We start from the raw sequence: 15,069 nt of genomic DNA, 5'->3' as shown, positions 1-15,069 counted from the left end.
CAACTCTTTCCACAACGATAAGAGAGAGAGGTCGAGACTCAAACTATCGTCCCTTCTCTCTACACTACAGCGTCTACAGTCTACATCTTTTTAACACGCGATGCGCCTCCATGCGGTATATGCTCTATGAGGTTTTTAATAAAAAATGCGTAAATTAAAATGTTAAAAACATAAAAAGTCAAAAACTTTATAGTGTGGAGTGGATAGAGGCGTTCAGAAATTCTTAATTTCCTTTTTTTTTGTGATAATAAAAGATATACAGGCCACGAGAAGCGATTGATGTGGGGGTTTGACTATACCGTAAATCATAACCACATGACATTTATAGAGGAGTGAAGCTATAATATATTATACTCCGGTAATTAAAATATCCATTTTTCGTTTCTGTGACTTTTTTAACTTAACCTCAAACGGTCAAGGGCAATACAGCTTTCATAAGTAAAATTCCACGGTATTTGTCAAAATATATTACAAAATTCTCAGTGAAAAGATGGCACAAAAATTAATCAATATAAGGGACCAGTTAGTTAGTTCTCTTCATGATAATACTAAACCATGGACATCGATTTTAGCAAAAGCTGAGAGAAGGACTGGTGTGAACAGGCTTTATATATTTTTTGGTAAGTAAGTAAGATTTCTCCTTTCAATTTTATGTACATGTTATGATGTTTTAGGCTCAGCAGCTCTCATCAGCCTGTGGCTGGTATTCGGTTACTGCGCTCAGCTGGTGTGCAATACCGTCGGCTTTCTTTATCCAGCTTACGTATCAATTCACGCCATAGAGTCTAAATCAAAGGACGATGATACCAAGTGGTTAACTTATTGGGTAGTTTACGCCCTTTTTTCAATCGCTGAATATTTTGCAGATTTCATTGTACACTGGTTTCCCTTGTATTGGCTTGTGAAGGTAAATTTACACTGATCATTTCTATTCTCAAGAGTGACATCTTACTTGTTATTGTTTACCTCGTATTTCTATATAGCTTTATGGTTACATCACTAGTATAAATAAAGGTGGTATCACCAATTTGTAATTATAATAATTATTTATTAATCAATGTATGGACATGGGACCATGTCCATTATTCATGAGTATATGAAAATTCAACCTAGTATGTAATTATGTTCTGATTAACTCTGACTTCTTAGAACATAAACTTAAACTTCTGAGGTTCTACCCTTTTTTTTTAATAAATTATTTTACTGCTTTATGCTATCAGTTATTCTTTGTAAACCATGCTATGTGATGTATAAAGTTACAAAAATACTTTTTAAATAAGGCGGATGCCATTTTTACTTAGTTTTGAAAATTTAATATGTTCCAGTTTGGATTTATGGTTTGGCTCATGATTCCTACAGAATTTAATGGTTCGATATTGCTCTACCGCAAAATCGTCAAACCTTACTTTTTGAAACATCATCAGGCCATTGATAACACATTAAACAAGGTTAAAGATTCAGGTGAGTCCCTTATTGCAATTTTAAATAAATATAGAGGTTCCCGTGAACAAATAATATAAATTTTCTTATTTTTAGCTACCAAACTGCTTGAGAAAAATGAGTAATCTCGCTAGTACTAACAACGCATTGGTGTACCAAGGAATGTTTAATTTTTAATTTTCGATTAAAAGTGCACAGGTTTAACACAGGTCATTACTGAATTGTGCATGCTAGAAGAAATTTAATTTGCGATATCCTAACGTTATTATTAAGAGCTTAATAATTATTTATGTAACGCTCGATACACCGTTGTGATAATGATGAGTATAATGCTTTAAAACGAAATACAGGTTTTATAAAAACATATTTTCTTAACTTCTTTGCAGAGTAAGATTTAATAAAATATTTACCTTATAATGTATATGTGTGGATATGTGAGTTAAATAAAGGGTTGACCCAAATACAAATGTTTTATTAACAAAATGATAAAAATATGTTTATACTACAAATTATAATGTCATATTAAAGCGTTAATTACTAGCAGATTCTTTACTATCTTTTATTTCTGTTTCTTTCAATGCTCTTCTGTTTCTCCATGCTACCATGTAACTGTTTGGGTGAATAGGCAGAAATCCAGCAAGTCCTTAAATTACAACACACTGTTAATTTAGTTTTTGAATTTACATGAAAAAAAAAAATTACCTAATAATTGTTCAACAGGTTTAGATACTGTGGCCCCGTTTCCTATCCAGTACCTGATCCGCTCAAAATTTAAAGATGTCAATTTTTCGTTATACTGATTCGGTAGGGGGTCGTATGTTCCGAGTTGTTCAATTACAGGGTGGTGTTGATTTTTTCGTTTCTACAATTGGAAAATTTACGTACAAGAATCACGAATTAATTCAAAACTTTTCCTGGATTATAAAAAAAATTATTGGTTTACCTCAGTAACTACGATGTGATAAAACGGCCTATTGGTGCATCCTTGTTTACAAAATCTAATTACTTTAGCACTTCTGAAAAATGAGATGCCAGTTCCACTAGCCGGGGGAAGCATTATTCTTATAAAATCTAATTTTGAAATGTAAATCTCAAATTTACAATTTTGATTTTGTAGGTTAACCTAATTATAGATATAGGTACATCATAACATTAAGGGTTTTTTGGCGAGAAAACCGCTAACCCGGTTAACTATAGTTTGTTGCGGTTTGACGTTTTGACGAGAATGTAGTTAACCCGGTTTGGCAGAGTTTGCCTAACCATCAAACCGGACCTGTGAGTTGGTTTGGATCTTAAGTTAATATTTCTATTTATGTTTATTTATTTTCTGTTTCGTACCATCGTACCTAGCCACTACTTCATTTTTTTAGAGGTTTGGATAGGTATAAGTTGTAAATAAAAAAATTTGGTAATGGATCACTGCAAAAAATACAAAGTAATATTTAAAATTGATAATAAAAAAAATAGTAATCGAGGATCCAAATAACTAATCGTAGATATGCATTTTCTATATTGTACTGTATAAATCTTTATTAACTTCCTTTTAGACGATACATTTGCGTTGGAATAGATAATATTTGTGAACAAGGTAAACCCATTTTGATTTAATAACCATCTACACATTAAGGTTATTTCATGGATGTGCATTTCAGATTACGAATAACAACTATAGTATATAAGAAATAATCAAACAACTTGAGCTACGAGCACTATCATAGATTATAGGTTACGATTTTATTATTGATTAGATCCAAACCAAAAGAATTTTTGCGAGTTCTGTCAAATGTTAACTCAAACTCTTAACACAATCAAACTCGAGCTAACCGGGTTTGATGTGGTTTGGCTCGCCAAAAAACCCTTATTATCACAATAAAAATACCAATCAAACTGCATTATATGGTTCCAAATTTTCATGCCGCCATCTATCCCTTAGAAACTACAATAAACTGCAGGAAAAGATAGCCACCTGTAATAAACTTACAAATATAGTACAACACAATCACAATCAATGGAAGATTAATTGACCTTTTAATGAATAGATGGCGAGGCTTCCTTTCTCACTAATATGAACTGTGAGGATTAAACTTACAAAACATATTAAACCACATACCACCTAGACTGGCCGTGTCTAATTCCAATGCACGGGTACCAGTGAATGCAAAATCCGGGGTAGTGGAGTGTGGAAGGCAATCTGATCGCGGGCATCCTTAAGCAGATCCGGATTAAGTAATATTTTTATTACATATTAAATATTATATTGCATCTTATAACAAATATTCAATTTTAAGTTTGTAATTCAGAAAATAGTATATTTTAGTGTCGTATTAAATAAAACTACAAAATAATTTAAATATATTTATTATCCTCTAAATAATATTAATTTATTTAATATTTGTCTTTTCGTAGATTTTACCGAATTAAATAATTTGACTTCATGATTCATTCCTACATCGATATACTTATTTTCACATTCAGCCCTTACAAGTTCTATTAAATGATTACAATTGTTAGGCAAATTATTGATGTTCATGCAAATTTTCAAATATGTTCACATTCAGAAATTTTTTTAATACATGATAAACAATTTTATTTTTCTGTAGCCTAGGTGTCCTGCTTTCATCATTATTTAAAAATTTTATTAATTTTTATGTTTCTTAGCATATTACTACGACAACTCGATGGATACGTCAAACAACCACGATCTTTAATAAAAATTAATTGACTACGAATACTGAATCTGAAATTAGTTTTGTTTGAGATTTTTTTAATTGAAAAAAATATTTAATTAATTTTCAGCTATCTCGAAATGACGGGAATTGGCAAAATTTCATAAAAATTTAAGACTCACATAAAGTAAATAATTACTAAAAATATTTTACAGTAATTCATTCATTATTTTATAATAACAATATCACGTTAATCACTGTACACTATGTGGGCGAACAAAATTATAAAGCTAACCCTGGAAACTTGTGACGTTAACCGAAAAATGGCGTACATATTTACCTTTTATATATTCCTTTCTTTTACTTACCTAAAGAAGGAAACTTTTCGCCTCTCTTCACCTACTCGATCACTTCTATTTATACAATGTTTTACACTACACTTGCCCATGATAAAATCTAATTATCGAAATCACACTTGCACAAAAAGCGACTATCTCACCAGATGCATATGGAACCGCATTTAGGAAAGTACTTTAATTTTTCGAAAATTTTCGTGCTATTAGAAATAATAATTATTCATAATTTGACAGTCTGTCAAATCTGTGAATATGTTTACCCATAAGAGTAACTAAATTTAGTTACTCTTATGTGTTTACCTAAATGTACCTACTGTCTATAACGTACATTCCTTTGGGCCACTGCCTGGCTTAGTGTACCTACTTCGGTATTTTTCTTATTGAAAATTTTGAAATTATTATTTGTTAATAAAAATATAGATCACATAATATGTATATTTATATTTCAAATTTGACCGAGAAAAATAAAATGCAATATATATATCAAGGAAAAAAAGTACAATCACACTCTGCCTCCTGTGAGGATTGAACTCACGACCCCTGGTTTACAAGACCAGTGCTCTGCCACTGAGCTAAAGAGGCTTATATTGAAGTTGTTTCTAATACTTGTTACCAAGTAATACTACCCTTTCTTAAAGTGATAATACAATTAAATTTTTATTTTTATTCAGTAACTGCATTGTATCGTCTACAACTTATTATTTTTTAATCCAAAGTAAATGTAAAAATATACCACCAATTGTATCGAAAAAATATATCTATACGTATATTAAAATTATACTTAGAAACAACTTTGAAAATATGTATAAATTATTTCAAAGTTAATCTTATATTCTCACTATGATTGTTAAAATTAAAAAAAGTCCTCCCCGGCGGGGAATCGAACCCCGGTCTCCCGCGTGACAGGCGGGGATACTTACCACTATACTACCGAGGACTTATGACAAAGTTTTATAATTCAGTTATAGTTTATTTCAAGTAAATTGTGAGTATGTTTTTAACAATTGTATCTATTTTTTATATCTAAATTTATTTTTGCTACATTTATACATTCGAATGATATTAATTTTTTAATCTAAAAAGGAAACAGCTAATTCTGTACTACACTGTAGTAAATATGAGTACCACTCACCACTGTAGAATCTGTGGTGCATTTTCTGTTTTGGGGAAGTAAACTGGTAAACATCAATCTAACCTAAATTCAATGATTGCAGAAAACGGAACAATAGTTTTTATTTAATGATCAAAAAATTATGCTCTGAAAACATCTTTAATTAAAATTATGAGTTATGAACAGCAGTACACGTTTTTTTATATTGTCCAAATTTATCTTGCATAGGACATATTCTGATTCTGTAAAAGCAACAAAAATTGCAGGTAACCCTAAAAGACCATCTCATAAGAGAGTTATCAACAGGTTTTTCCTTGAGAATGAACATTTAACGGCTTTAAAAGAACACATTCCTGAACAGCACCTTACTCTTCGAAGAGCAGGGTTACCAGAAAACTTGTATCTGATATGTCCAAAAGTAGCAAAGATTATTGCATCTCACGTAAAAGCAGCCACTGAATCGAATGGAAACAATCAAGTTATAGCAGAGACAAACGCAGGCTTGGGATTGATATCCATGGAATTATTAGAAAATGGAGTGACACCAGTTAGAGTATATGAAACGTGTCCTGATTTTAGGAAGGAATTAAAGGTAAGAGAGGCATGATTAGTCCGAATTAAATCAATAAACTGAATTTAAGGATTTCGAACATGTGTATTCTGGCCAAGTGGAGGTATTTACTAAGGACATATTCCATTTGTACTGGTACTCGTACATGGACAGACAAGATCACAGAAAAAGAGTAGATATGCTGCTTAAGGATGTGCCAAAAAGAAGTTGGTCTGATGGTAAGAAAGAAGCTTTTTTAATTTACAGGAGTAAGACTGATAAGTAACATTTATTAATTACGTGATAACAGATCCTGTAATGACGATAGTAGGAGCTATGCCAAAATTTTCCTTTTTGAAATACTTGATAAAGTGTCTGTGTCTTCAAAGTGAGATCGTGACATATGGACGGATCCAAATCATCGCCATAATGAGGCCTAGTCATTTCGCTGTAAGATTTCCTCTTTACTTATTCCTTGTAAAGACATTGTGTTTGCAGATTTTAAACTCTACTCCTCAAGACAATTTACTTGCTTACCAGTATTGGACAATGTTGTCCAACTTATTTTTCGAATATGAACTGTTGGAGAAAATACCCAGAAATGTTTATTTGCCATGGGAATCCCCTCAATCTGTGACTTCACTGAAGCGTTACGTAAGTTATTTTAAGTTAACAAACTCGATAGTCTTTTCAATTAACATATTTTTCAGCCAATGAACTTAGATCCCGACAAATTGTATTTGGTCAAATTGAATTTGAAAAACTTACCTGTGGCCGTAGAGCACCTGTTGCCACTGTTATATTTTGGAAAGCATTTTTTTGGCAGGGGATCCAAACGAATTATACCAACCATTGAGTAAGTCACACTAAAATGCATTTTATTGACATACTTTTTTTTAACTAAAAATATTTCTCCTTAATACGGGTTTATTACAGGTGATCGAAATGTGTGGCAAATGTGTGTGAAAGTATATGTTTATATGTTTTTTTTAATGTCGGATTTATCAAAATTAAACTAATACCTTTGCTTACTAGTCTAGAGACCAAAATGTTGCAAATATGCCCTGTTTATAAAAAAAATATAGAATGACTTAACAAACTAACAGATTTTAAAAGTATAACTTCTCTAAAATTTTTGAAATGATTTTAGTCGATTTTTATTTTCATATTGAAAATTCACATTGAAAAGTCTTACTTCACTAATACAAACCAGTTTATATAGTATTGTGGCTGCCAATCAGATAAATCTACAGTGGTTCCCCAAGGGTCAGTCTTGGGGCCACTTTTATTTCTATTATAATTTTATTTAAATGAATGACTTGATGTCAATTATTTACTCTATTAGGACTATGTATGTTTCTCAAAGTGTTCATCTGCACCTCATATATAAGTGGAAGAACAGTGTGTTGTCCACTGGACGACACAGCTGAACTTCGCCCTTTCATATATTTGTATTTTAGTACATGTGTCTGTTTTTTATGCTATATATGAATAAAGAATATTATTATTATTATTATTATTATTATTATATTCATATTTTGATTACTATTTCATCCTGTAGTATTAAGTGTTTCCACTTAAGTTAAGCGGTTTTTTTTAACTTTTTTAATTTTAGGTATCACTTTTCTTTCACCTTATCTTGTAATTGCAATTTTGTTCCAACGTACATTTCTAAATAAATAAATAAAAATATCTTATTTTCTACTTCAATTAAACGGAGTAGCTCCCTCAATATTCATTTTCGGAAAGACGTTTATATAAAAAGGTACCCTTACTTTCTGATGTATGGTTCCTCCAGCCTATATAATGGAATTATTTTACCTATATAGGAAATGGATCCCTGGATGTGGTTTGAATATACTGCTGCCAAAATTGGAACATCCTGATTATTTTGACGATATAAGTATATTTACACAATTTAGAGAATTGACGCCATCCCAATTATTGGCTGTGTTTAAGTGAGTGAAACAGAATATTTATAATTTATTATTTAAAATACGTTGTTCACTCTATAAAATGTCCCAAATGATATCATTTAAAATATTTAATGCCGTTACCTGAATTATTAGCAGTAAGTATTTTATTTTAGGGAACTGGTAAACTATCCTTCTTACCCCAGTAGTTCGTTCAAAACTATGGTTGAAAATAATGTGTTAAAAAGTGAAACAGTAGAAACTGATTTGGCAGAATCCCCGTCACAGACAAACGTAGAAGATCTTGAACAGAAGCTTGGTATTGACTAGCCTGTCCTTGATTATGAAACTTCAATAGTAAAATGTACGATGTGTAATATTGAGGATTAAAAGGAATATACGTGGAGTGTGTTATAGTAAAAGATGATGAATATAAGAAATAAATCATATGAATATATTGATTAAATTTTTAGCTCATTTTTTTAAATAACCCTCTCCAAAGTGTTACAACTAGCACTTCAAGCCTTTACAGGAAAAAAAACAAAAATAACTAGTAAAATTTACCATTTAATGGTGGTTTCATCGAAATATTTATTAAATTTCTTCCATTCATACCTCGTCTTTGGATCCTTTTTACTATTTGCAGGGTTCAAATTGGGCATCAACCCTAAAAATTAGTGTAAATTTCTCATACATACAAAACCTTACGTAAATTACCAGCTTTCTGTGCCATTGTTACCAAAGATGACATGCGTTTTTGTTGTTTTTTACATAAACCAGTTATTCGTCTAGGTAGCATGCATCCATCAGATCGTACGAACTGACTAACAATGCGAATATCTGTATGCTTGACATCCAAATTAGACGCACACAGAGGACAAGCATGTGGATGACTAGTTTTTAACAAGTAGGGTTCTCTCGCAGATGGTTTGATTTCCCCAGAAATTATTAGTTCTTTGCCATTTTGGGACTCCTTAACTGAAAGAAAATTTATTTAAAATGTAGAAGATTCAACTTAATATACACTTACTTTCCTTAATTTGCAGCTTTGAAGACAAAAATAAATTTCTTGTGTTTAATGAAACATTTTTATTTAATAAATTTTTCGTACAAAGTGCCAAAAAAGACATTATTTTGCTATAACACAAATGTTAGGTTAATTTCTTCTTCTTCTTTGTTATTTGACCTTGTGGACATTTGGCCAGAGTGTAGGTTTATAGTACCATTGCATTCTTCTTCATGTCTCTAGACTTTGACATTAGCTATTAGCCATATATGTAATAATAGTATTATATATATGCTATTAGCCAACTATGTAATAGGCGCAGACTATTGCCCTAACCTTTCTAAACTAATTATTTTATGTGTGGGGTACAAAATACGTAACAATATTCTGAACTATATAAACAACCCACAACAAAATAGGTCTAATAAGTATTTCATTGGTAATTTGTTTTCTGCAGCTGAATTTGAATAAATAAAAAATTAACTTATTATTTTATTAAAAATAAATATAAGGTTAATCTTATAATACGTAAAATTATTTATGTACATTTGTAAGTAACAAAACAAAACCATCGAGACATGAACTATTTATTGCCTTCAGAGACCAAACCGAGCTGGAGTCCTTCTGGGAGTGGCTCCCGCGCTAATGATTTCCTGCCCTTTATTCAAGGCAGCTACTCTTTTCTCTGCCGCTTCCTTCCTGGCTTTCATCTCCTCCTGAGCAACTTGCATCTGATTTTCCATCTCCAGAAGGTGTTCGGCAGCTTGTTTTTTCTTTGCTCGTCCAGATTTACCGGTTTCCTTGAGGGAGAAGAACATGGGACCTAGTTCCGCTAACCAATGACCATCTACCGATGTGACACACTGCATATATTCGCGAGCCGTCATCACCAATTCGTGGTACACCACGTAGTCCGGAGTGTTGCCTAGTCCAAAAAGGGCCGACGTTGGGTGCAAATGACACGGCATACCCGTCCGGCAGTTTACGTACTCGCCAATACCTGTCAAATTAACAAGTTATTAATGTTACTCAAAAGAAACAGAGCTCAAGAAAAAAAATAAAAAATAAATTAAATCAAAAAATATATAGTTTGGAAAAGTGTAAGAAATGTGAACCGAGGATAAAAAAGCAAAAAATAATGGTAACAAAATATTAAAAAATAAGAACAAAAGTAATAAAATATGAAGTGTTTCTACCTTTCAGCCTGGCGGCTTGGTGAAAATACGCAGAACATATACACTTCCTTACTATATCCCAGTCAGCCCCACACGACTTTATTTCCAATTTCTGCTGCACCAAGATATCCTTTAGCTGTTGCCTCACCTCCCGGACCTTCCGCATGGCTTTTATGTGGATAAAGTGCTCGTTACACCAGTGAGACGAATAGTTATTCTGCTTCCACTGGTTGTAAACATTGAGGAAAGTTAAATGATCACTTTCCGGCACCTGGAACTTCTCCCTCACCCCATCCGCTTCCTCTTCCCTGCCTTTTGGTCGGTAGAATATCGACGGGACGGATAGCATCGAGACAATAATTAGAATCTCCGCGGTGCAACCCATCTGCGTGGACACGATCAACATCTGGCATTGTGGGGGATCCAACGGAAATTCGGCCATTTGTCTACCTAATAAAACCGAGACAGCATTTCGATATATTTCGAATAAACCGACGTGTATACTAACCTAACTTTGTTAAAACTCCAGTGTGGTCCAAAGCCCCTAGTATCCAGAGCTGGTACAAGGAATTCAGGATGTTGTCTTGGGGTGGTGGATCCATGAAATGAAACTGCAAGAGGTCCTGGACTCCTAGAGATTTCAAAAGAAGAACCGTGTTGGCTAGATTAGTTCTTTGGATCTCTGGGACGGTCGTTACCAACAATTCATCCTTATACTGTCGTTCCGTGTATAACCTGAAAGCCTGGCCGGGTCCAGTACGACCCGCTCTACCCGATCTCTGATTCGCGTTGGCCTGACTTATGGGATAGATCTGCAAAAATATCAATGTTTTTTATCACCGAAAAACCCTAACACTGTGATCTTACCTGAAGCGCATCCATACCGATCCTTGGGTTGTACACCTTTAACTTGCAATAACCAGAATCAATAACGAAAATAATCCCGTCGACAGTAAGAGAAGTTTCCGCTATATTTGTCGCGACCACACACTTCCTGATGCCTTCAGGTGACCTCTGGAAGATCTTTGCCTGCAAATCGGAAGGCAGCTGAGAATATATCGGCAATATAGACAACTCCGGTGCGTTATCGATTTCAGTGAGGCGCTCCGCCAAAACTTCGCACGTTACTTCGATATCCTCCTGACCGGGCATGAAAATGAGAATGTCACCTGACGGAGGTTGGAGGTGGATCTGCAGAGCTTGCTTGACAGCCGCGTCGACGTAATCCTCAACCGGATTCTTACTGAACAAGATCTCGACTGGAAACGTACGTCCAGGTATGTTGAATGTTGGTACATTTCCGAAAAACATGGAGAATTTGCTAGAATCCATAGTGGCGGAGGTTACTATTAGTTTCAAGTCGTGACGCCTCGCTACGATTTCTCGTAGCAGGCCGAAAAGTACGTCGGTGCTTAAGGAACGTTCGTGAGCTTCGTCCATTATTATAGCACTGTAGTGGTCTAAGTCGGGTTCGCGGAGGCTTTCCCTGAGTAAAATACCATCCGTCATGTATTTTATTACAGTATTCTCCGAAGTACAGTCTTCGAAACGAATGGCGTATCCGACTTCATCACCTAAAACGAAAAGTGCATCTTTAAATACTAGTAATTTTTGTAATATAACAAACTGCATAAAACTTTTTAAAGGAAATTATTCTTCTCTACTTCTAATTATTAGATCAAAAGAAGCTAACCTAGTTGCGTCCCCATCTCATCACTAACTCGTTTGGCCACTGACATAGCCGCAACCCTCCTGGGCTGCGTGCACCCTATCATGCCGTACTTGCTGTAACCGTCCTCGTGCAAGTATTGAGTGAGTTGAGTGGTTTTTCCACTTCCCGTCTCGCCAACTATGATCACAACGGAATTTTCTCGAATTATGTTGAGGAGTTCTTGACGCACAGCAAACGCTGGTAAATACTGCCTCTGTTCTAATATCGACTTCTTCCTTGCAAAATCGCTAGAGGCTTGCCCTGTGAAATAAAATAAATCAAGAAAAATTACAAAAAAACTCGAAAAGTACTTACCAGTGTCTTTCATATGTTCTGCGAACTTATGATCGGCTCTATAATCCGTGGTATCGTCTTCTTTGTTAAACTTCTTGTCTTCCTCGTCTTCTTTTTTCTTGATTCCCATTATATTACCGATCTTTGTCCCGCTCAGTTCCCAATGCTTCTTTTGAGCCTTCCTCCTCTCCTTCTGCTCCCTGTACACTCTAACCAAATGTGACCCTTTCCTTGCTACAATTGCCATGTCCGAGGTAGGATCGCGCACGGGTATAACAGGTTCCGGTTGTTTGGTGAACACTATTCTCCCATCCAGGAAGGGCGGGACAATGTTGTGGACTAACAAGTGGACCCTGTCGATAGATTCTTCGTCAAAGTCCTCGTTGATGTCAACGGAATGGACGACGCCTGACATATGAAGTCAAATATTAAATTTAAACATGTTAAACAATAAAATTCTAGTAATGTAATTAATAATATTTCAAAAAGTGAAAAGCATATTTTTGGAGAAAATCTTTGGATACAGGAATAACTGCAACTTGCTATTAATTATTTGTTACGACATAAATTGTGTATTTAAGGCAAGTTCTCTTCAAATTTTATTGGTTTTTATCGCATCAACAGAGAACTTGACTGCCACTGTACATGTTTGAAAATCTCGACGATTTTAAGCCAAACAAAAATATGAATAAAACATGCTTTCTACCTGGATTTATAAATTATTTTAATCGTCTCACCTGATGTCAACATCCTATTTCGTTCCCATAATTCATTATCCTTATTGATTTGCCTCTGTTGCGCAGACAGCCTTTTTTTCTTGCGTTGTTCAAGCTGTTCCTCCTTCTTTTTCGTATACTCTTCGCTGACGCTTGAAAAAGGATTGTGCTCATCATCGTAACCCTCGTCCATATTATACCACTCCCTGTCCAGCCTCTTCTGTTCTTCCTCCCAGTTCTCTCTGTCCACTGTGGCTTCCCATTTCAATGATTCATCTTTACCTAAGCCCGGCGTAGCACCAGTTTTCTTTCGATCTTTCATCCAAGCATTATATCTATGAGCGGGAGTCGGACGAGGTGTGTCATCCTCTATTTTGTATTTGCCTCTGTTGCTAGTTTTGTGATCATCTCTGTGTGATCGTTCTGATTTATCAAATGATTTAGTACTTCTCTCAGACCAATCACCACTTTTTGATTTATAAACGGTCGGTGTTGGAAAGTCCCAAGTAGATTTCTTTGACCCTGTTGGTTCATCATCTTCATCCCACGAGCTCTTTGATGTACCATCTTTCAATTTAATATTAGGTGTTCTAGGTTCATCCTTAAATCTTGGGGTTTTGTCTTGTCTCTCACTAGTTCTTTCACTGCTTTTATAGCGTTCTCTTTTACGATTTCGTTCATGTTCTCTTTGTCTTTCCTTTCGTCTCTCGCGATAATACTCTTTGTCTTTATTGCCACTACTCTCAGCTTCTTTCTTTGTTTTAGTTGAAGCATATACACCTTTTTCTTTACGTTTATTTGAATTCAGCCTTTCAATTAAACGTTCTCTTGCCTCTTTACTGAGACCTCCTGTATACGTAGGAGTTTCTTCTTGGGGAGATCTAAATTTACGATTATCCCTTTCTTGGTGCTGTGTAATGGACACATCGCTTTCTTCACTGTTTTCATCTTCCTCCAAATTAAAAGACATTTTGCGGGCAGCTTCTGCTTTCTCTTTGCGTTTTTGAGCAGCCAATTTATCCAATCCAAGTAACGAATGTTGTGGTATTTTAAAAATGGCTGGTTTTTTCTTGACTATAAGACCGCCTTTTTCGTTTGTACTACCTTCTAGTCGATGAACGTTTTCTTCTGAACCCATTTTAGCACAAATTTATTAAAACGTTAAAAAATCGTTTATTAGTTCATTAACGTAAATAATGTTTATGTCATAGATTTGGATTTGACGGGGAGGGAGGAGAGATAGACATAACCACAATTTTAATTTGACGTGACACATGACCCATGGACTAAAAACAAGAGAAAATAAGGACAAATATTCTCAAACCTTTTTTTATATATCCGGTATATACAGTTTTAAATTTCGATATGAATTTTCACATATCATTTCTTATTTTATTTTTAGTTACTCTGCGTTTTAATCTTCCTAAATCACAAATAATTCGACATCGACTAATTAACATTAAAAATAATTAAAAATTCTGTCCAGGCGCAAGCTTAAAGCATACTAGTGGAGGCACCGCGCAGTAGTGATGGGAGATTTCGAGTGAAAAATCGAGTGGTACTCGATTATTGAGATCACTCGAGATATCTCGAGATGTTTACTCCCACCACTCGAGTGATTATTACCCTACGGTTGCACCCCAAAATGTTAGTGCATACTGCAAATAGTCACTGACTGCGTAACCTTTTTTCAGAATAAAACGAAAAAGTGGTTAGGTTTTGATGTGCGTGAGCTTTTTTTTTTTTTTTTAGCTACGCTTATAAGTAATATATGACTAATATATGCATATTTGTGCGCCGCTGGGATGAAAATGACCAATATCTCGTATCTCGAGTGATCACTCGATTATTAGAAGTACTCGATTACCGATAACTCGATTATCAAAATTGGTCGATTATGCCCATCACTACCGCGCACCGTCCCAGTGGTCGAAGTGTAGCGGAGGTTAGAGAGAGAGATATAGTAGTGTATATACTATCTTTCTCTAGCAACATGCTATCGCGTGCTGCTAGAGAGAGATAGCAAATACTATATTATATCTCTGTCTCTCTAAACCTCCGCTACACTTTCGGCCACCGAAATGTTGCCTCCAGTAGTATATGCTCAAAGGGCAAAAATTAACACGTGATC

The 15,069-nt window shown here is 34.5% G+C and overlaps 5 protein-coding genes and 2 non-coding genes across 7 annotated transcripts; 2 read left to right on the top strand and 5 right to left on the bottom strand.

Moving 5' to 3' along the window:
• Positions 1 to 91: 91 nt before the first annotated feature.
• On the top strand, positions 92 to 1,985 carry LOC108905075 (receptor expression-enhancing protein 5). The gene is made up of 4 exons (XM_018707850.2): positions 92 to 620; positions 675 to 907; positions 1,326 to 1,461; positions 1,537 to 1,985. The coding sequence occupies exons 1-4, from the start codon at positions 491 to 493 to the stop codon at positions 1,563 to 1,565; spliced, it is 528 nt and encodes a 175-aa protein (XP_018563366.1). The 5' UTR covers positions 92 to 490; the 3' UTR covers positions 1,566 to 1,985.
• LOC108905077 (probable 28S ribosomal protein S16, mitochondrial) lies at positions 1,898 to 2,582 on the bottom strand. Its single transcript, XM_018707852.1, has 3 exons — positions 2,384 to 2,582; positions 2,143 to 2,302; positions 1,898 to 2,083 (listed from the first exon to the last, which is right to left on the bottom strand). The coding sequence occupies exons 1-3, from the start codon at positions 2,495 to 2,497 to the stop codon at positions 1,971 to 1,973; spliced, it is 387 nt and encodes a 128-aa protein (XP_018563368.1). The 5' UTR covers positions 2,498 to 2,582; the 3' UTR covers positions 1,898 to 1,970.
• Positions 2,583 to 4,972: 2,390 nt separating this feature from the next.
• Positions 4,973 to 5,044, bottom strand: Trnat-ugu. The gene has a single exon. It is a non-coding gene; the product is annotated as a tRNA-Thr (tRNA).
• A 283-nt stretch (positions 5,045 to 5,327) lies between these two features.
• On the bottom strand, positions 5,328 to 5,399 carry Trnad-guc. The gene has a single exon. It is a non-coding gene; the product is annotated as a tRNA-Asp (tRNA).
• An 86-nt stretch (positions 5,400 to 5,485) lies between these two features.
• On the top strand, positions 5,486 to 8,508 carry LOC108905074 (dimethyladenosine transferase 2, mitochondrial). Its single transcript, XM_018707849.1, has 7 exons — positions 5,486 to 6,165; positions 6,215 to 6,362; positions 6,434 to 6,573; positions 6,622 to 6,777; positions 6,834 to 6,979; positions 7,953 to 8,081; positions 8,213 to 8,508. The coding sequence occupies exons 1-7, from the start codon at positions 5,752 to 5,754 to the stop codon at positions 8,364 to 8,366; spliced, it is 1,287 nt and encodes a 428-aa protein (XP_018563365.1). The 5' UTR covers positions 5,486 to 5,751; the 3' UTR covers positions 8,367 to 8,508.
• LOC108905076 (39S ribosomal protein S18a, mitochondrial) lies at positions 8,470 to 9,215 on the bottom strand. Its single transcript, XM_018707851.2, has 3 exons — positions 9,067 to 9,215; positions 8,754 to 9,014; positions 8,470 to 8,703 (listed from the first exon to the last, which is right to left on the bottom strand). The coding sequence occupies exons 1-3, from the start codon at positions 9,164 to 9,166 to the stop codon at positions 8,597 to 8,599; spliced, it is 468 nt and encodes a 155-aa protein (XP_018563367.1). The 5' UTR covers positions 9,167 to 9,215; the 3' UTR covers positions 8,470 to 8,596.
• A 129-nt stretch (positions 9,216 to 9,344) lies between these two features.
• LOC108905073 (pre-mRNA-splicing factor ATP-dependent RNA helicase PRP16) lies at positions 9,345 to 14,170 on the bottom strand. The gene is made up of 7 exons (XM_018707848.1): positions 12,960 to 14,170; positions 12,244 to 12,630; positions 11,911 to 12,189; positions 11,085 to 11,791; positions 10,726 to 11,029; positions 10,239 to 10,667; positions 9,345 to 10,042 (listed from the first exon to the last, which is right to left on the bottom strand). The coding sequence occupies exons 1-7, from the start codon at positions 14,074 to 14,076 to the stop codon at positions 9,639 to 9,641; spliced, it is 3,627 nt and encodes a 1,208-aa protein (XP_018563364.1). The 5' UTR covers positions 14,077 to 14,170; the 3' UTR covers positions 9,345 to 9,638.
• Positions 14,171 to 15,069: the final 899 nt, after the last annotated feature.

Source organism: Anoplophora glabripennis, unplaced genomic scaffold, assembly GCF_000390285.2.
Source record: "Anoplophora glabripennis isolate ALB-LARVAE unplaced genomic scaffold, Agla_2.0 scaffold129, whole genome shotgun sequence".
Classification (NCBI taxonomy): Eukaryota; Metazoa; Arthropoda; class Insecta; order Coleoptera; family Cerambycidae; genus Anoplophora; species Anoplophora glabripennis.
Note: the sequence above shows the minus strand (reverse complement) of the source record. Positions and strands in the feature narration are given on the sequence as shown.